General features: G+C 48.0%; 5 protein-coding genes across 5 annotated transcripts; 2 read left to right on the plus strand and 3 right to left on the minus strand.

Annotated features, from left to right (window-relative positions):
• Positions 1–548: 548 nt before the first annotated feature.
• On the minus strand, positions 549–4,264 carry PGRI_055660 (uncharacterized protein; the record flags this gene model as incomplete). The annotated part of the gene is made up of 5 exons (XM_040793279.1): positions 549–1,490; positions 1,543–2,337; positions 2,393–3,117; positions 3,168–3,960; positions 4,052–4,264. 5 exons carry the CDS (start codon positions 4,262–4,264, stop codon positions 549–551), a joined length of 3,468 nt encoding a protein of 1,155 aa, XP_040648134.1.
• Positions 4,265–4,656: 392 nt separating this feature from the next.
• PGRI_055670 (putative flavin dependent monooxygenase) lies at positions 4,657–6,164 on the minus strand (the record flags this gene model as incomplete). The annotated part of the gene is made up of 2 exons (XM_040793280.1): positions 4,657–6,043; positions 6,094–6,164. 2 exons carry the CDS (start codon positions 6,162–6,164, stop codon positions 4,657–4,659), a joined length of 1,458 nt encoding a protein of 485 aa, XP_040648135.1.
• A 538-nt stretch (positions 6,165–6,702) lies between these two features.
• On the plus strand, positions 6,703–10,974 carry PGRI_055680 (uncharacterized protein; the record flags this gene model as incomplete). The annotated part of the gene is made up of 2 exons (XM_040793281.1): positions 6,703–7,104; positions 7,162–10,974. The coding sequence occupies 2 exons, from the start codon at positions 6,703–6,705 to the stop codon at positions 10,972–10,974; spliced, it is 4,215 nt and encodes a 1,404-aa protein (XP_040648136.1).
• Positions 10,975–11,642: 668 nt separating this feature from the next.
• Positions 11,643–13,160, minus strand: PGRI_055690 (uncharacterized protein; the record flags this gene model as incomplete). Its single annotated transcript, XM_040793282.1, has 4 exons — positions 11,643–12,573; positions 12,745–12,832; positions 12,888–13,043; positions 13,103–13,160. The coding sequence occupies 4 exons, from the start codon at positions 13,158–13,160 to the stop codon at positions 11,643–11,645; spliced, it is 1,233 nt and encodes a 410-aa protein (XP_040648137.1).
• A 3,895-nt stretch (positions 13,161–17,055) lies between these two features.
• PGRI_055700 (uncharacterized protein) lies at positions 17,056–18,045 on the plus strand (the record flags this gene model as incomplete). Its single annotated transcript, XM_040793283.1, has 1 exon — positions 17,056–18,045. The coding sequence occupies one exon, from the start codon at positions 17,056–17,058 to the stop codon at positions 18,043–18,045; it is 990 nt and encodes a 329-aa protein (XP_040648138.1).
• Positions 18,046–19,405: the final 1,360 nt, after the last annotated feature.

Here is a 19,405-nt window from a genome sequence, read left to right on the forward strand (position 1 = left end):
TTTTAAAATATATCTTAGTTACCCAATATGAAATCCAGATTGACATTTCACATTTGGAGCAGTAGGCTTTCTTTTCAAAGCTAATTAAATGCCTAGAGGAAATCTTACACTGAACATCCTCCTCTCCCCGGCCTTCCGGGGAGAGGTGTTTCCTACAAATCGAATAAAAACACTAATACATCTGTCATTGGAGCTGTGGCAAAAAGAACTACCGCTAAAATCGAATGAAACAGTAGCACTTGCTTGGAGAGACCGTAAGACTCAAATAGCGTTGCATCCGAGACCCGGTTTACTCTCACGAAACAAAAATCGCTCATGGGTAAATGGGAAATTCCATTAGAGGAAACGCCAGGAAGATGCAATGTTGTAATGAGCGGATGAAAGGAACAAAGACCCAGCTAAAATGACTAAAATGCTTCGCAAAGCGCAAATGCCCGGTCGATGTATCGTATCTAGACGTCATAGATTGGCAGGGGTGAGAAAAAGGCGTGCCAAAAAGATGAGCAGAAAGCGTGGCAAGCACGGAGGATATTGATTTATGCTTGCTCTCAGAAAGGCATCTCCGAACTGTATCGCAGCGCACTGCCTCTTCCCCCAAGACCGCCATTGCCGTTACCATTATGACCAATCCCTGGGCTGGTCGGACGGCTGCCGGCCCACTTGGGGCTTCGTGGTTGAGTGCTAGTCGAGCGAGTAGATGGACGATTCTTTCGGATTTCACGAAGCTCCTCTTCCTTCCTGCGTAAGAATTCGTCGCGCGTAGCGAGAATTAATTCGAGCTCTTCAATGCGAGCTAGATGACGAGCGGACTCGTCCTTCATGTGTAATTGGCGAAGTTGGACGGCGTTGCTTTCGGCCTTGCGCTTTAGTTTCTCATTTTCGGTGGCTAAACGGCGACTTTCTGTGCCGGACTGCGCGGCCGCGGTAGATGCGGTCTGATATTGCTCTCGGGTGTACTCGGCTTGATTTTTCTCGAACTCAGCCTTGCGCTCAAGGTTCGCATTCTCTTTGGCGAGGCGGCGGATTTCCTCGCGGGCTTTCTCCAGTTCGGCAGAACTACCACCGCCATCTTTGAGTGCTTGCCTGGCTTCATCAAGCTCGCGCTTTAGCTCTGTCCGTTCTTCTTTCAAACTTGAGATGGTTTCTTTTTGTTTCTCGACGCGCTGTTCCAAAGACGGCTTATTCTCATTCATCCGATCGCGCTCTAGGCGAGTTGCATGGAGTTCCTTGGTCCGGCTCTCGTAACGGTGTTGTAGAATACCCAGCGCCTTCTCCATTTCTTGGCATCGAGAATATGCCTGAGAAAGCTCAGCGTGAAACTGAGCCGTTTCAGTGGCATGGATGTGTTTCATCTGCATTAGATTCTTCTCTAGTGATTGCAAATCGCGGTCCAATGTTTGACTAGGAGGCTTAGTCGACTCAGTCAACTGGCTGTTCTCTTGAGTACCGACCCGTGCGCGCTTTGACGAGTGTTCCTCGGGTTCATGGTCCTAGTCCGAAGCGTTAGTTGGATGTAGATACATTAAGATGTGATATACTTACTAGTGTGCGTTTCTGAGCCGGCTGGGTCGCCTCGTCAGATGAAGGAGAGCTCTCGCACTCTAACTCCTCCAGGGACACAAGATTCAAAGGCTCAATGGTAGGTAATGGCCAACCAGCAACACTACCCAAGAGGTACCCAAGAATTTCTTCTGCGTCCTCATGCACGCCAAGGGCATCATCCTGAAGATCACCGACCTCATCATGGAGACGAGCAATGTAATGCACAAGTAAACGCAATCGATCGGGCTCCGGTGACTCGGGCAAACAACGCTCAATATGTTCACCTGTGTTGGCGACAAGAAACCAGATGACTGGAAGCAAGTTCCCGTTCCGAGCATAAGTCGTTCGAATGTGCTGTACGGATGGACTTTTGGGTCTGAAATACGAATCCAACGCAAAAATAGCAGACGGCGGTTTGTAAAGTTCGCGGACGGTCTCATTGGAATGAATTCCAAAGCTCAGCGACCCCTTGGCTAGGGAAACTTCCATGATGCTGCCCATCTCTTCACGTGGTCTGGTGTATGTGAAGCCCTTCCCTTGGAGATAACGCTCAAGGACTGTCTGTTTCTTCTCGTCTTCGACAGCGAGAATCAGATGGAGCTCGTGCGTACCTACAATATCCATGAGATGACCTAGTAGAAGAAACTTTGCGCTTGAGTATTCTGCCCAGGCTGCCTCTTTCGCAAGGTCGGGGTCAGGGTCCTTCAAATGGTCGGTGATGTTTAAGTCTGGATGGGTCGAAACATTGCTCAACCGCGCAATGACTTCTCGCATTTGTGCATGCAAAACCTCTCGCTGTGCGTAGCACGTAAGCAATGTGAAACATATTCAAGAAAGATTCCCTACGCACCTCAGACTCAGAAATTTGAGTATTTGACTGAAAGCTGTCGAAAAATTGGCGTATGTTTGTGGCTGCATCTGATAGCACTCTTTCGTAGTCATCCTTCACACGAGAATCCATCGGAAGGGTGACGGCAAATTCAGATGGCCCAAGGTGGACTGAACCGGGCGTAACCTCATCCATGTCGGTGACGGTCAGGGCGCTGGGGTGGATAGTTTGGAGTGAATGTTGAGTCATATGGCCTCCGTGAGCTAGTTCTGAGGGCGGCAGTAAAGATTCAGAATGACCATGATGAACTGCAGTATGTGAATGGGAGAAGGAATCTGTGTCGGCCCGCACACTAAGCGGGGCAGTTGTTTCGGGGATAGACACAGGGACCGAAGCTTCGATATCCCCAACTGAGGATGGAGTTTCGACAGCGTTAGCCGTTTGCGATAGCTCAGAGTGATGTTCGTCGTTGAGTTGTGCCCAGGCGTTGCGTATCTTTTCCACAGGGGTAGACCCTGGCAATTGATCGTATCGGTCCAATGGGGCGTCGGAGAGAGAAGGGTCAGATAGCTTGGGCTGTTTGTCTTCCATGGTTTCGGCAGATAGTTCTTCTTCCAGGAGATTAGAAGATGAAAACACTGGTCGAGTGAAACCGTCAGCACCGAGCTGTTCTGGATATTGTGACAATTGTTGAAGAACTGTCTCTGGGATTGAGCTCAGGTAAGTCGATTGGACGAACTCAGAGTCTGTGAAAATGTGAGTGAAATGTAAGGCTTCATGTGGCACGTGAAACTACCTCTGACAACTGAGCCGCACGAGGCAAGAGGCCGAGAAATCAAATTGTTGTGAGATGGAGGATTATCAACAGGGAAGGAACCGAGCCACGATAAATCAGATGCAGCTTCTAAACCTGGCGGCTGAGCAGGTGTCTCAGCTATTTCGATGACCTTTGAACCCAGTCCAAGACCCGGCGTGATCGGATGTGATAATTCAATAACCCCGTTGGTTTCCGCAGAGTACTGTCGATGCGATGAGCATCTATTAACCAAATCGGCCTTTGAGTCACAAGTCGGATCACGCTGCTGCGTATCGAACACGATCTCGTCGTCCCACTCACCTGGTTGCAGGTCTTCAGGCGGAAAAGATGACTCGGGGATATATTCAAAAAACGCAGCAGTGGCCTGCGAAAGAGAGTTGGTGGATACAGCCTCCAGGGGCGGAGAACTTTCGGAGAGAGACCGGGGTGGCGAGGAGGTCCGGTAAAAGCAGCCCGAGGCTTCAATGTATTGAGATCGAAGGGAGTCTACTAACTCTGGAAGCCCCTCTTGTCGCACAAATAGCGACGAGGAAGCGCTTGAACAATTATCGTAATCAGTGTCGCTCTGCTCGGTCTCGTTGCTTTCCTTATCGAAGGGCGAGTGGTCCCCTAGGTCGATGATTGCTTCTGGGGATAAGGAAGAGACCTCGATGACAATAGGCGATTTGGTGATCCCCTCGCGTGTCAATTTTCGATTTCGTTCCCTTGATCGCCGAGCTTTCTCCCTGTTCCAGACCTGTACAGCAAGTTCACTCGCGTTCGCTTTGGGTTCCTATGGAAGCAACGGAAGCGCAACTGTTAGTACAAGCTCGGCAAGCATTTCTTCAATGCCTTTTATGTCCAATCGTACCACGGGAACTCACCCAAGTTGGATCGTAAGGACCCTCCCAATCAATCAGATACTCAGTGTCTGTTTCACGGAGGATACACTTGATAGGCCACTCCTGATCATCCGAATCACTACCGTCGCTGCTTTCACTGCTATCGCTAATAATCACAGTTGCAGCTGGAGGCCGGTCAGCATTTATTCTGTGGTGACTATCAAGTTTCCGCTGAGGCTGCTCTCGAAACATCATGTGCGGGCGAGTATCGGGGAGATGTTGGACAACATGACGGGGGTGAAATGAGGGTGTAGGTTCAATACTCAAGAGAAGCTCATATAAGCTGCATTGATCCGTGACACATACAATTTTCAATTCTGGGCAACATCTAACACTTCCCCAAAACACTGCGACGGTATATGAAAGAAGGTAAATGTACGGCGCGACGGACGGACGGATAGTGAACCCGCTTCACGTGATAACGCTTATCGGCGGTAGATCTATGGGAATAGTGACATACTGGCCAACGGGTATAGGCTTATGGATCTATATAATAATTCAAAGATGCAAAACTATTCTATTTCTAATTGATTTAAAGTCACTAAGAATGTTGTATGTACAGGTTGAGATGTGAACTTGTACAATAATCATGACTGATTATCTTGTTGCTTCTTCCACTCCTCGAAGCTGAAACCAAGCTCTGCTAGATTCTTGATCTCACTCCGCTCGTTATCTCGCTGGACAAAGGCGCGCCTTATATCTGGGAAATGGGCCCGCATCCATCTTTCTCGCTCACCCCATCGAGTGCCAAGTTTGCCTTGTCCATTGTTGGACAGTCCAGGTCGTGGGCTAGCCTTTTCCGCCCAATTGTAAAGAAAATTCAGATAGTCAGCATCCATGGGGAATGGAAGCAGGTGGAACTCCTTTCCATCTCCTTTGGCATCAATTTCGGAATTTTCCCATATTTTCATCTCATCCTTTGGTGGAAGTGTAAGCCGTCCGGACCATACACGGGAGAAGACAGCAGCATGGTTCTCAGCCATCGGGAACGGAATAACTCGCTGGGAAAGCACTGGGAAGACGAGGGTAGGGTGCTCAATATAAAATAACTGCTGGTAGACATTCATTGTACGCCACCCATGGGTCACAACGGGTGGATTGAGTGAAGACAGGAAAGGATATGAATAGAAATAGCCAGTGCAAAAAACAATGGCGTCGATGTGTTCCTCAATGCGACCATCCGCAAATTTTATACCTCTATCATAGGCTGGCGGAAGAAACTCGACTATCTCCGGGCATATGATTTTATCGCCATTAGGGGGTGCAGCCAAGTAGGATTCAGATCGTTGGGAGACCAACACTTTTCCCTGGCTTACTTCGTTTATCTGGGCACCAATGTCAAGCCCCGAGGCAGAACTTCCTACCACAACCACTTTCTTTCCTTGAAAAGGTTCTGGTGAGTTGTAAAACTTGGAATGAGAGATAACACCTGGGTGTGATGCATCCCAGGCTTGTATTCCTGGGATATCTGGTAAATAAGGGACCGTGAAATGACCGCTTGCAACCACCACAGCATCATAAATGTGGGTTGTGTCGATGCCAGTTCGGAGACTCTTCGCCGTTAGACTCCAGGTTTTTAGACTTTCATCTTCGAGTTTCACATCTAAGACTTGCGTCTCAAATTGAATAAAGCTTTTGATATCTTCGGCATATTCTTCAAGATATTGTTTCACTGTCCGGTGTTTGGGGAAGAGCTGGGCGTCCAATGGAAATGCCTTATCCGAATAGCGCATTAATTCCTTGGGGATATTGGTCTCCAATCGGTCGTATAGCGGAGACACAAATGTTGCCTCGCGCCCTTCGGTAGTATTGATCCACACTGGCTTCTCGGCTGGCTCATGAGGGGTTAAATGCGGGACAGTTGTTGACATTCCTTTTTTCACGGAACTTGGCGTATAATTCCAAACTCCTCCAACGGAGCTCCTTTGCTCGAAGACCTCAATTTGATCGAAACATTTCTCGGCTAGCAGGTATCTGAGTCAGTTAGCATGTTGTGTTCGGCGCGAGTATGTAACCCCACTTACTTGACTGCAGCAAGGCCAGAGGGCCCTGCGCCGATGACAGCTACTCGACGAATGGTATTTGTGATTGTCATGCTTTCAATGAGCACTCGAGAGATAACGCAATATATGTAGTTGAAATACGAGTTGGGTTACGAGATAGAAGTGGCCTCGGGGGATGCCAAGCGCTTTCACCATAGTGGAGCTATGTGCCCAGGTGCCTCATAGCTGATGTCTCATACAATATATCTTAGCTTAGAGACCTTAAAATGTGAAGCATTCACAATATAGAGATATTTTCAAGCTATTCATATTCGAATGCAGCTCTATACAATAAAATCCACAATTAGCAAGTTTATGGAAAATCCAATGAAGGGGGTAATATTTGTATCTGCAATACGTTAATTACACACCTATCCTCCACTTATTACAGTCATGTTACTGTTGCATTACCCGACAGAGCTTCAGCTTATCACGTCTTTGTTGTACCCGAACAATTTCTCTGCATTTCCTTTCAGCCCCCGGGTCTTCTTTACTCGCTTATTCTTCCCTTTCATCTTATCTCAGCTATTCTTCCAGTTTGATATGTTGACAGCTTGACATAACAACAGTCCGGCGTGGAAAATCGGCGCAATGAATGCGATCGACCAGTCTCCCAAACAGCCTCCAGCGTCAAATGCGCTGGCGCATTTAACCAGGGTTCCGATAGCTCACATTTCTCCCGACCTCGAGCAATTGGCCGAAAGTTCATTTCTTGCAACTGTGGCACTGGTGTGGCCATACTCATCTTCGACCAAGGCTATCAGCCTTCTGTTAGCAGAGCCGGATTTCCGCTTGAGGGGCGCTAAAGGACAAATCAAGGTCACCTTTCATGGACACCTCGCGGAGAAGGTCGCGGCATCGCATGTCGGAATTGGGGATAATGTGTGTCTGGCCTTGAAAGACACCAAGTTTGTCGGCAATGAAGGCGCCAGCCAAACCCCGGGAAGGTCTGTCGCGTGGGATGCGCACTTTGAGAATGGCGGGTCTCTCGAGGTATGTTGCTCCGAAACTTGATCTGTAGCTTGCAGAAACTGACTCCCGTCCATCTAGATCTACCGACCCTCCCAACCCCCGTTGATTATATCGGTTGAGCCGAAAGTGACAGCACCGCCTGAAACCGAACTTGCACCGCCTACAACTCCTACTGGGAAGTTGATCAATGCAGAACTCGACCTGCCTTCTAGTGCACGCCCATGGGGGTCGCCAGTATTCAGGTCTCCTCGAACTTCACTCGGAGGAACCATCCGTCCCGCTTTTGATCCTTTCGTGGAAGAAGATGGATTTGTGCCGGGGAAAGGAAGAAAAAAACTAAGGTACAGCTTGCGCAGGGAAGATTGGCGTGTTCTGAATGAACCAGAAAGCCCCCATGAACAAGAAGCGCCAGTGGATTGGGAACAGGCTTTGAATCAATCTATCGACCAAGAGCTCGACGCGGCAGAGTCGGCGAGTGAGACTTCAGACCATCCAATGACGGATGCTGCCGAAGCTCCAACACACACGGATGATGCGCCGCAAGAACCACTTCCGGCATTTGCAAAGCCTTCCCTTGAATTGACTAATGTTTCGTCTCATGAACCGGTTGATAATCAAGGAACTCCTTTGCATCTGCCAGTAGCCACACCGCAAATTCGACCGATCCCTTCTCCAGGGCTCCCGATCCCTTCCCCGCTTATATCTAATAATTCTGGCCCCGCCGGCTATTTCCTGCCATGGACGCCGCCCACGCAGCCTGAAGACGTTCGATCTGTTCCTGCGGAAACATGCACCATAGAAACCCCCGAAGAACCCTCCATTGAGATTCATGATACAGACGCCACCGATCCCATTCCAGGAGAGACAGTGGAAGACCTTGGTCCAGATATTGAACCCATCCAGCAGGAACATGTCTTGGATGCCGGTTTCATCTTCCGCGATGATGTGGCATCACATCTAGACTCAGAAGGTTTGCCGGAAGCGCGGGAAGTTGAAATAATCGACACTGGAGCTATTCATGGATCAGATGTCATTAAAGCTGAGGTGATCCTCAATCCTACCGGCGACGAAGCTCAAGTATCAACTGAAGCACAGCAGAGCCATGCTTCTGATGATGTTCACATATCCCGGGACCGTCCAGCATCCCTTTCAGTCTCGGAAGGTGAACCAGCTGCCGCTCAAGGTGATATCGGTACCGAAAATGCCACCGATGAAGCTCAAACAGAACATGAACGTATCATCGATGTTAGTTATCTATGGCGCGATGATTCAGCATCACCTTCGCGTTCAGGTGAGGAACCGGAAAATGAACCACTCGAATCTCCACAAGTTATCGATAGATTAGACGCTAAAGCTGATCTTGGCATGGAAACGGCCAACGACAATGTGGACTCTCTTCAACATTCTGGTGGACCTTATGATGAGGAACATTTCCACCCAAATCAATCAGCCTCCGCCTTTGATCAGGATGCGATCGCCGCCCTCGGGCAAATGATAGTCATGCGAGAGAAGGAAAAACAAAAGAAGAGAGATATGGAAGAGGAACAAGAAAATGAGGAAGATCCCGAGGGTTCATCTGTGGCGGCAGGTGCTTTCACTCGCTCCCCCGGTCAAGGATACAGTGAGGAGAAAGATGAAGTGTACTATGCGGAGTCCGTGGAAAATTACGATTCACACAATGAATGTGACGAGGAAGAGGAAGAGGAAGAGGAACTTGAAGAGGACGAAGATGACTTCAGCCTTGAATCCAGTGATGAGAGGGTCGAGCAGGAACAACAGCACCGGCCTTCGCAGACGGGAGACCATGAAGTAATCGTCCTGGACAGTGACAGTGATGATGAACCTGCCTCCAATCATCCAGTGGCCTCAGCTTCGCAATCAGCAGAACGAGATGATCCCTCATACCGCGTGGAATCCGGACTCCCGGTTGTCTCTCCAGGTACAGCCAATTCTGCATCGGGTGTGCAGGAATATCCAGAGCCATGGTATGTTGACGGAGAGAGTGGCTATCGCGGAGCTGTGGAAGAAGATTTCGATATCGATGAAAGCGAGGAGAGTGAAGAAATTGAACAACATGAATACAGTCGACAAGATGACCGCGTTCACGAGAGTGATATGGAGGATGACGAGTCGACCCCAGAGCACTATCCAACGGACCATCCGTCCGAAACTTCATCACCCAACCCTGATGAGGACCAAGATAATGAAATGGAAGACGCGGAGCTCATCGAAGGAGCTGACAACGACGAGTCTTACGCTGCGGCCAATGTGGACGCACAGGTGGAATTGGCAGTTGATCGTGCCGCCGACGAGGAGCAGCCAGGCAATGTTGATCCAAATTTGCCTGATACGCCTGAGTCTCATCCTCAAGGCCCTTCCTCGGAAATGGTGTCACCAAACCCTACCGAGGGTGAAGATGAAGAAATGGAAGATGTCGGGCTTATTGAAGAAGCGGGCAGCGACGAGTCTGATGATGCTGCGGCCGAGCCTGACGCACAGATAGAAGTGGCCGTTGATCGAGAGACGGAGGAGGAGGAGGAGGAGGAGGAGGAGGAGGAGGAGGGGCAATTGGGGAATGTTGATCCAAATTTGCTTGATATTCCTCAATCTCATCCTCAAGGCCGATCATTGGAAATGGAAAGTCATGCTGGGCAGTCTCTCGATGCGGATCGATACTCTGATTTGCATATTCCTTCGTCTACTGGAAATCTTATGGACGATTTTCCGTTGACGCATGAACCGACTGTCGAAGGACCTGAGCTCCTTGGAGGTCGAGCCTCGCCGTCGATTATGCCTCCAGTCGAGCGACAACTTCTGACCCCAGACCCCACGCAGGAAAATACATCCGCACGTGAATTGGTTTTCGATGTTGAATCTGAAATTGAACCTGGAATTTCATTCACGATCGAGGAAAGCGAAGCTCATACTGGTCTGGATAGAATGTCGCAGACTGCTAGCTCCCCAAAGTCAGACAGAAATGATGATGTCGGCACAGAACTCACAAAAGAGATCGAACAAGCGATGTACGTTGACGGACATTGTGATGCCGAGACTACTTCGCAACTCGCTGAAGCTGCGAAACCTCGAAGAACGCCCGAACCTACCCGCGCTGTGGAGGTTGTGATCAACACTGAATCCCCCAAAGGACCAGCAGCCCCCGTCGGACAATACCCAGTCCCTGACCGTAATGCATCTGGACTCCGCAGCAAGCTTTCTTACTTCGCCCCGCTTGCTACACTCATCGACCATTACGATAACTTAGTCGATACCATATCAATCGTGCACGAGGCTTCGCCAATAGCCCGAGCCAAATCTGGCTCGAAAGACTGGTTCGTGACCATTCAGCTTACCGATCCCTCAATGGCTGGCACGACTCTTCGTGCTCAGATTTTCCGGCGCCACAAGAGCTCAATGCCGTCCTTGGTTCAAGGTACCGCCGTACTCTTACGCAACTTCAAGGTTCGGAGCTTTGATCACACGGTCATGCTTGTCAGTGTGGAGTCCAGCGCATGGGCCGTATTCGACGGATCTGGTCCTGATGCCGAGGTAAATGGACCCCCTGTGGAATATGGGTCCCAGGAACGTGCCTACGCGTCTGGACTACGTCGATGGTATGAGGAAGTTGGTTTTGATAGGATCGCAGACCGTATGCTCCAGGAAGCTATCGCGAGAGACAGCCAAGAGCGCGATTTGACACCAAGCAGTCAAGTACCAAGTGAGTCAGGGAGCCCGGATTCCAGACGAGGATCCCAGCGTAAGCGCAAGAGTAATCGCAGAGTCACTATCCATGAGCTGCGGGATGGCACTCGTTATACCGAGGTCGGGTCTCCAAACAGTCGAAACAGCAGTGTTCACGAGCTACGGGATGGCACGTTGTATGCCAATATTTGAAATTGTTGTCTTGACACGGCATCACTGCCACGATACATATGTACAGTAAAACAAACAATCTACATGACCAAATCAAATTTCTTTCAAGTGTACTCAGATGACTACATGTAGCTGACTAGGTGTACAATGAAAGAGGATGTGACCAACCACCCCCCATGTATTCCGTGGGATCTGCCAGTGACTACCGAACTTTTGGAGTTCAGTCACCAACTGATCAGGACTCGCACGAGAACTGGCAATTTGATTTGTATTCGGACCTTCGAAGGCCTCAACAACTTGGTGTTGATGTCTTTCGAGGACCACCCTCTGCGCTGCCTCGGTGGGCTACGGTGAGACAGGGAGGATTGGGGAGAGGAAGAAGAGAAGCGGAAGAAAGGTGGGAGGAATCTTTTTATACACCCACGTACCTTCCTAAAATGGATGGCCCTTTGCTCTTGCCCTATTTTGCTCTCGGGGTTACCGTAGCATGTGACCACAACCCTGCATATTATATTCCAAGTCTGTCTTCCCATTGGCAGTACTGTGTATGCATAGTAGTATTATCATATCCGTATATCCACATCTTTATTCCACCATACACCTGTCTATCCTTCTTTTCCAGTCATCTCATCCATTGCTCATATATTATTGAATAATCCAAACATCCATGCTCTCTTTATCCTATAAAACTACCCTGACAGCGCAAATTTGCCCTCACTTTTGTATAACTTCACTCTCTCAGTCTCCGACACTTCATCGCTTTTAGGCTTCTCATTGTGACCATTTCTATATAGGGATATGAGTGGCATCGTCTCATTCTTCCATGTGGGAACCATAGCTTTCCGCGTCTTCCAAATGGTGCCTAATAATGTGACAAGGCCCAATAACCACACTAGTATCGGAAGAACGATCCACTGCCAATGGATGGAAACGTGTGTCATGCTGGTCATTGCGTGGCCCGTAGCAACAGTGCTAAGATTTGACCTTGACGGCGTGTCCCGAATTGCCTTTGTCATTGCTGCGGCGACATTATCCATAGCACAGTGCATCTTCTTGGCCATCCCACCAGTGCAATCAGTGATGTTTGCAAGTGTGAGAAGCTGTATCAAATCCTGATTCGCGTATGTGCTCGAATTAGAATCTGGCATGAAGCCCTGAGGATTGAGCTGCGCTTCGCCGGAAAAGAAGCTTTGAAAAAAGAGCTGTATCGCTTTGAGCGACCGCTTCCCTATAACAAACTCCTTGTTTTCCCCAACTCCCATCTCTGGTCCCCAGGGGGGATACAGGGAGTACTTATCGTCTTGGCGGCCCGGCGGAAAAGATCCGTTATTTGAGATGGCCAGGGTTTCTTCGTGATAGAGTCCCCGAGAGACCTTTGCGCGAAAGCTGCGCACAATTGGATCAATGCTGCATTCCATTGCCTGCCATTTAGGTATGAAATCGCTAGCTGAGAATATTATTTCACTTGTTGGCAGATTATCCGGGGCGATAAGTTGGATAGGAGTTGATATGCTCTCTGTGTAGATGAAAGGCCGCGCCGAGGGTCCTGGAGGGACTGGCCCTATAACGAATGGTGTGCCCCAGAGACGGCCTATGCGAGTATCCGCGCGGATATCGCTACTGGAAGGTTGAAAATAATAAGAGCAACTCCGCTGAGTGGTATTCTGTCTCCGGCCGTCTGTACCATTATAACATTCGGTTACCAGTCGATCTGTTATGTCTGTGCAACTCGCCCTCATTTCCATTGTAGTAATTGGATCCCAGGTACAGTTTCCTGAGCTGCAGGTGTACCTCGGGGTAGACCATGGCTTCGATGAGTCGCTGTTGAATAGAGAATTGTAGATATTGGCTTTCATTGCCGGATCAAGATAGTACCCCACTGAACACTTGGGTTAGTGGCATCCAGATTCAAGGAATCCTTCTCGTTATCTTACCAATGTTCATTGGAGGACCCAATGCGTCGTATATAGAGTTGCTCGACACGATTGCAGTCCCTGTGGGATCAACAACGAGTTTAGGGTAGTAGTGGATCAAATTTTGGACAAAAGGGTCGAAGGCAATGGCGAGGATGACGGCTCCACTGCCTAGGGCTGCAAAGTGTCTACATTTCATAAGTTCCTAGTCAATATGAGACCACGAAGACACATACCTTGCTCGTAGTCTCCAAACCAACCCTGCACAACCATATGGCCCCCGACTGGCCCCATCGAAGATACTCAGATCAACCAAAGGTCGGCTCTTTCGTGTGAACCACACCCACTTCAGCTGTCCTATTCCCTCGGTGATAGAGAATAAGACACATCCTTTCGAGACAGTGCTTAACCAGGAGATTAACGAGTTCAGTGACAACTTCCAGGTTGGTTGAGGACGATCATCGTAATGTATCAAGATCACAACGATCGCGACTAGAAGCGCCGATGATAATACCATGGCCAATATCTCCCAGATAAACAAGTCCGAGATAATGTTCCATATGGTTGGTTTTTGTGCATTTATAATATTATCTGCTGATACAAGAGGTTCGTTTGCTGGCTCGGGATGAGGCTGAACCGGGAGGATCCTAGGCGACTGTGTGGGCGATTGTGCGGGCGTGTTAGCCTCTGCATTTTGAGCCTCATTTGAATGTACACGAGACACAGGTGACTCTGGTCCTTGGTTCGGGTCCATTTCGAAAACACATATGTATCACGAAAGGTGTAAGTGTACGGAGTACAAGGAGCAGACTGCCATTAATATTACGGCCGTGATCTGCAAGGCGGCTTATTTCCCTCTTGGCCCCCTATTGACATGTAGCCTGCATGAGGCTATGTGGGGCTGTGCTGGCGAGAAATGGGCGATCATCGGGTGAAGTTGTCCCTTTGCGGATGTTATGAATAGCCAAGGCGAATTGTGAAATCCCACCCCCAAATGTACGGGCAATTGCGACAATATCCATGCTGTTATATCCTCAAGGAGATGTAAAGAAGCCATCCCCCCTTGGGTCAGGTAACTCTTGGAGTCAATCCCTAAAAGGAAAAGATTAACGTCAAATTTCATTATACTCCGTAGTCTCACGTGGAGACATCCCCAGCCCCCAGCTCTCCATAAAGCGTGAGTGCGGCAAACTCATCCAAAACCACGCATCATGATGATCAGGTAAGAACGATCGAATCACTGTGGAAGAAGGATACCTTATCAAAAAGGAATACCCAGTCATCGAATTCAAATATTATAGTAAGTGGGCTGTCTATGTTGAGGTGCTGAACTTTTTACTACAACATAATGCCGATGGGTTTTCCTTTCCGTTTTAGTGCTCACTCCTTGCCGCTTTTTGCTCACCGAGTAAAGCTGAGCACGCTCCTGAGTGTACTCCGTACAACATATGTAATCGTTAAACCCGCTCACTGAGCATCATATGATTAATTTTGAAGAATAGCCTAGGGTTTCAGGAAGTTCTCTGATCTATTAGTCATATTCAAAGACCTAGATGTATACTATAGTAGTGCACTTTGAGCTGGATTAGGTGAAGACCATAAAGAGGTGGTCCAAATCCTACTCACTTATGGTACTAATGCGAACGCCTAGAGTGGTAGTAGAGCACTTCAAACTATATTAAGTGGAGGATACAAAGAGGTGGTCCAAATCCTGCTCGATCACGGTACCGATATTAACGCCCAGATGGACCCTATGGCAATGCACCTCCAGGTGTAGATAGTAGCATAGAGTTGTGCTGAAAATTAAATTTTAGAGTGTAATAGATATACATGTCTCCTAGCGCCAGATTTGTCTAACTAATATTTCGGCTGCGCTTCTTTGTATATGATAATCCACGTAGTAGAAAATGCGTTATGATGATATTCCGCCTCCAAGCTGCCAATGATACGGTGTAACTTTTCATGAAAAGTACTGTATGGATCATGTTGATAGGATCTGGCAGGTAGAATAGATTGTCAATGTGAATACAATATGTTGAATTGTATGGAATTAAGAAGTGTGTAAGAAATACTAAGGTGGAAAAGGTGCAGCTATCTACATTTGCCAGAGTTGGCATGTGTCACGGCCTGTGATTCAGGGAGCCTCAAACAAATGTTTGGGAAATATCATTTTATCCGGAGCTATTCCATGGACCGGTGAGGCTATCATTAAGGTTTGGGAGACGATCGAAATGTGTAGGCGGTGGTACCAATTTCTGGAAGTACTGTACTGCGTAAATACATGCATTCTTAGTTCCTGGGCACTCATACTGCACTAATGACTTGTGGTTAAATTAAACGAAACGCTGCGAGCCTATACAAGCACCGGGTGTGTATCAAAACGACCCACCAAGACACAGAAGAGAAACACTAACCACACGAGGGGAATATGCCCGCGAAGAAATGCTGAGTTTTGGTTGGACTGGATAGCATTATTGCTGGTACGAAGCGAAAGGTGTGCCGCCAGAGAGAAGCACTCGAAGCTGAGGGGGAACAGTTGGGCGGAACCAAAGCGCACTGTTAGCAGATCGTGGAAGAGCCAGAACTTCGAATCTCATATGATATACTAAGAGTAAAACAGAACAATATGATAGTCTTGTCATCTTAAGGTCCAGCCCTGCCTATCGGTAGAGTTGTAGTCGTGGTAGCCTACGCGAACAGTTGAATCTTGGCGAGAGTCGAAGAAGACTTGGGAAAACTTTCGAGGAAGATTGGCCACATCACCATAGACTCCTGGGTTGGACACACTGACTGACTGGGTTTTGCCTTGCTGGAGGATCGTATACTTGGCGCCCTTTCCAGTACATACAGGTGCCACAGCATTTGGGAAACCCTGGTTTATTAACACCACACAGCAGAGATTCCTCGTCCAAACAGTTTAAACAAACTGGGAATTAACAAATCAAAATCTCAGTCTAAACTGAGCTAACAATCAGCAGGGACGATATCCTAACAGTCTTTTGAGTAGTCCTTCCAGTGGTATCTTTAGCAGTCTCCTCAGATACGTTTCATTCTATTCAGATAGGTCGACGGAAAGGAAAATTGGAAAAAGGCTTCGTATATTGGACTTTTCTAAGTGTAGCCTTTGATATGTTCATTTATGACTTAGATTGTTACTTGGCTCTCTCTCCTCTAATAAGAGGTCATAACTAGGGGTCACCTTTCCACCACTCACCACATAGGTTGCATTTATCATTCTATCAGTCTCTCGGTGTATTATCACGCACACACAATCATAAGGTGCTGAAAGCAAGGGTGCCCGTCCGCTCAGCTGTACTAGAAAAGCCCGCGTACAAGCAACGACATCCGCTCGTATGTATTCGAGGCAAGGCCCTTTAGCCTTTCCAACAGGCCCATCGGGCCCTTCAGCAAGTTATACCTATAACCCCCCATCACCACCCTTACAGTACCCAAGGAAGGCGTTCGTTGCCTTACCAAAACTGCCCAGCGGTTATTTCAGTAATCAGCCAGGCTAAACGTCACCATTCCGCCAAACATGTACAGTTAGATCACCCAGCTCAAGCCATCCCTACATAGTACACTTGAGCATGTCCGCATTCAGCACTATCATTCATCTATGTTGGCAGTACCAACTACGATCTGGTTGCCACCGGATGTTGTCATGCATGGTTTATCGTTGCGTGCATAGAATTCTAGGCTAGTCCTCCACATCATTTCTTTATAATATACGTAGACACTTCCGCATTAGCACTATCATCTACGTCAGTACTAGTAACTACGAGCTGATCTCCACCGGATGTTGTTATGTACCAAATTCTTAACTTTTAAATTTGGTTGGGTGCGTATAGTTTACCGCGAAGTGCGCGGAATTCTAGGCTGGTCCTCTACATCAACCTACATGATGTGCTTGGACATTCCCGCATTTAACCACCAGCCTCGGTGGCGCACCGTGTATAGAACATTGAATGACTATACCCGTGGTTAACCACTCAGTCTTCAGAATGCATTACCTGGCAGTGGCGATGTTTTGCTCCGGTGTGCGGGAAAGTAGGGCTAGAGGCATATATAAGGGGACCCGATCTGGTGATTCGATTTCTTGCATGAACCAACTATTAGGAAATTTTCTTTGGTGATCTATTGCACAACGCTCAAACATTAGCTGCTTCAGTTTCCCAGTTTCCGACACAATATGCCTATGCTTAATGTGACAGTGCCTTTGACGCCCGCCTACAACAGTGCCTACCAGCAAATTGTCATTATCAATCCGAGAAATATCAATCTGTCGATTGATATTCAACAAGGCAGTCATACGTACACAAGTCCTTTCCAACAGGTTGGTAACCTGACACACTTCGCCGACCCGCGGCTGGAAGCCGCGATTCGAATTTCCTACTCTTATGATGCTGTTGGCGAGGTGCTGGAACTTTACGGCAATGACTTTGAGTCAACTTCCGATTCTACCTGCTTGCTAAGCAGGGCTGCGAGTACCAACGACGTGTGCCAACAGCATACCTACCGAAGTGACATCCGCCCTTCCGGCAGTAACCTGAACTGGACTTTTTCAGACCAATACAGCCCGGGACTGCTGGATGCACTACAACTCAGTATTCGGGGTACCAATGACCGCATTCTTGCGGCAGCCAGAGGAGCCTTCCCCGTGGTCCGCGTCCATACCCCACCACCGGCCCTTAAAACAGCCGAGGATATGAGGAACTGGACCACAATGACCGCTACGGATGGCACAGATTTGGGACCTCATGATCCAACCAGAGAGTACCCTGATGGCACAAATATGGTGAATGTTCTTGAGTCGACCTGGGGCGGAGAGGTAACCTTCTCTGTCAACGAACATATAGCCAACGTGATTGGTTCAACCCCGGACCCAAAAATCCAAAACCTGCCGTGGAAGACGCTGTGGCAGGATTATTATGGTTCGCCGGATGAGTGCACCTCCCACGATTGGGCGTCTGGCTCTAAATACAAATGCAATGATAGCAACTTGGCGAACATAATCGGGGGGCATGTCATCACGGGAAAGGTGGCTAAATCTATGCCCAAGGGGAGCAACGCTGTCTATATTATTCCTATTTGCAAGGCTCATAATGCCGATGACAATGTCTATATGCGAACAAATGTCTATACGGGTGGAATTTGGCTCAAGAATTACCTAGGTAAATGATTTCATTTGGGTGACGGGGAAAGTGTGGGCAAAATTTACTCATGACCCCATGGTACGGGCCTTTGTTATGCTTCACAGCCGAAGAGATACTTTTCAAGCATGTTTTCTTGCTGAAACCCCTACCTTCTCTTAGGAGCATTGGCACCTAAAGCAATATTGGAAATCAGCTGTGCTACTACACTCTCTTAAATTAATCTGACATTCACCTTCCTCGGCAGCATAATATATGAACCGGCATTTTAGTGAGCGAAGCGAAGCAAATATTACTATTATTAGTGAAGGACCACTTACGTTTAGACTTCGGCAGAACGTATTTTAAGTCGGAGCATCCGGCGTAAAAATAGGTTAGGTTTAGGTTCCGCCTTCTGTAACCTAAGCTTCAGCAGAAACTTGGAACCTATACTGGGTCAAAGTTAGGCTTTCGCAGAGCCTACCTACAAAGCCCAAACCCAAAAATCGGTTAGGCTTTCGGCCCGATTCTTAGGCCAACAATAGGCTTTAGGCTTTAATTTTAGGCTCTCCCCTCTATTCAAATATATATCTTTAGACTTCTTTATTGATAAATGCCCAAATTAATATAATACCACTATAAGATAATAAAACTCGATTTTTATTAGTATTTAATAGATAAACCAGAACAGATATGAACTTTTGATAACTCAGTGGATTTATAAACGCTTAAGATAGGGTTTTTATATAATCATAGACTTTCGTAGGGGCCCAATAGGGGCCAATGATAGGCTAGGTAGGGGTTAGCATCAAGGTCCAATGGTTCGACCCCTAGCCTACAGTGGGCTTTGCGCCCGGGGTCTGGGCCCAAAGTTGGCCCAAAGTTAGGGTTTGCGGAAGCCTAGACAGGTCGCCACCTCCAGACTACCTTCATCTTACCTTCTCGCTATATTGCCGGCTTAGTGCCCCCTTCTAGCCATTCGCCCCTTCATAGACGCATTTTGGATAGGCTGGCCGGCTGGGTGGGGATTGAATTATCTGAAGCCCAGGTATATATCTAAACTTGCCCCACTCTCCGAGAGCCAATCAGACCATTCTAAATCCATGTACGAAGTACCTGCCAGGGATGGTCGAGAATAGAATCAGGACAGTTATTACAATTTTACAACTATGATTTTCTTTTCATAGGCAAACCAGCAGAATCTGGACTCTGTACTAAATAATAAACTGTCTCTGCATTCGCACGAAGGGATATAGGGAAAACCTAGGGGTGTAGGCGAAAACCCATACCGGGACATCCAGTAGCAACAAACAACAAACAAATGTATTCCCAAGTAAAACTTTCTCTTAGCATAGCAGTCCTTTTAACCGCCAACCACATCTCATCGGGAAAGTTGGTGTTGCGCTTGAA

This window comes from Penicillium griseofulvum, assembly GCF_001561935.1.
Source record: "Penicillium griseofulvum strain PG3 chromosome Unknown contig_95, whole genome shotgun sequence".
Taxonomy (NCBI): domain Eukaryota; kingdom Fungi; phylum Ascomycota; class Eurotiomycetes; order Eurotiales; family Aspergillaceae; genus Penicillium; species Penicillium griseofulvum.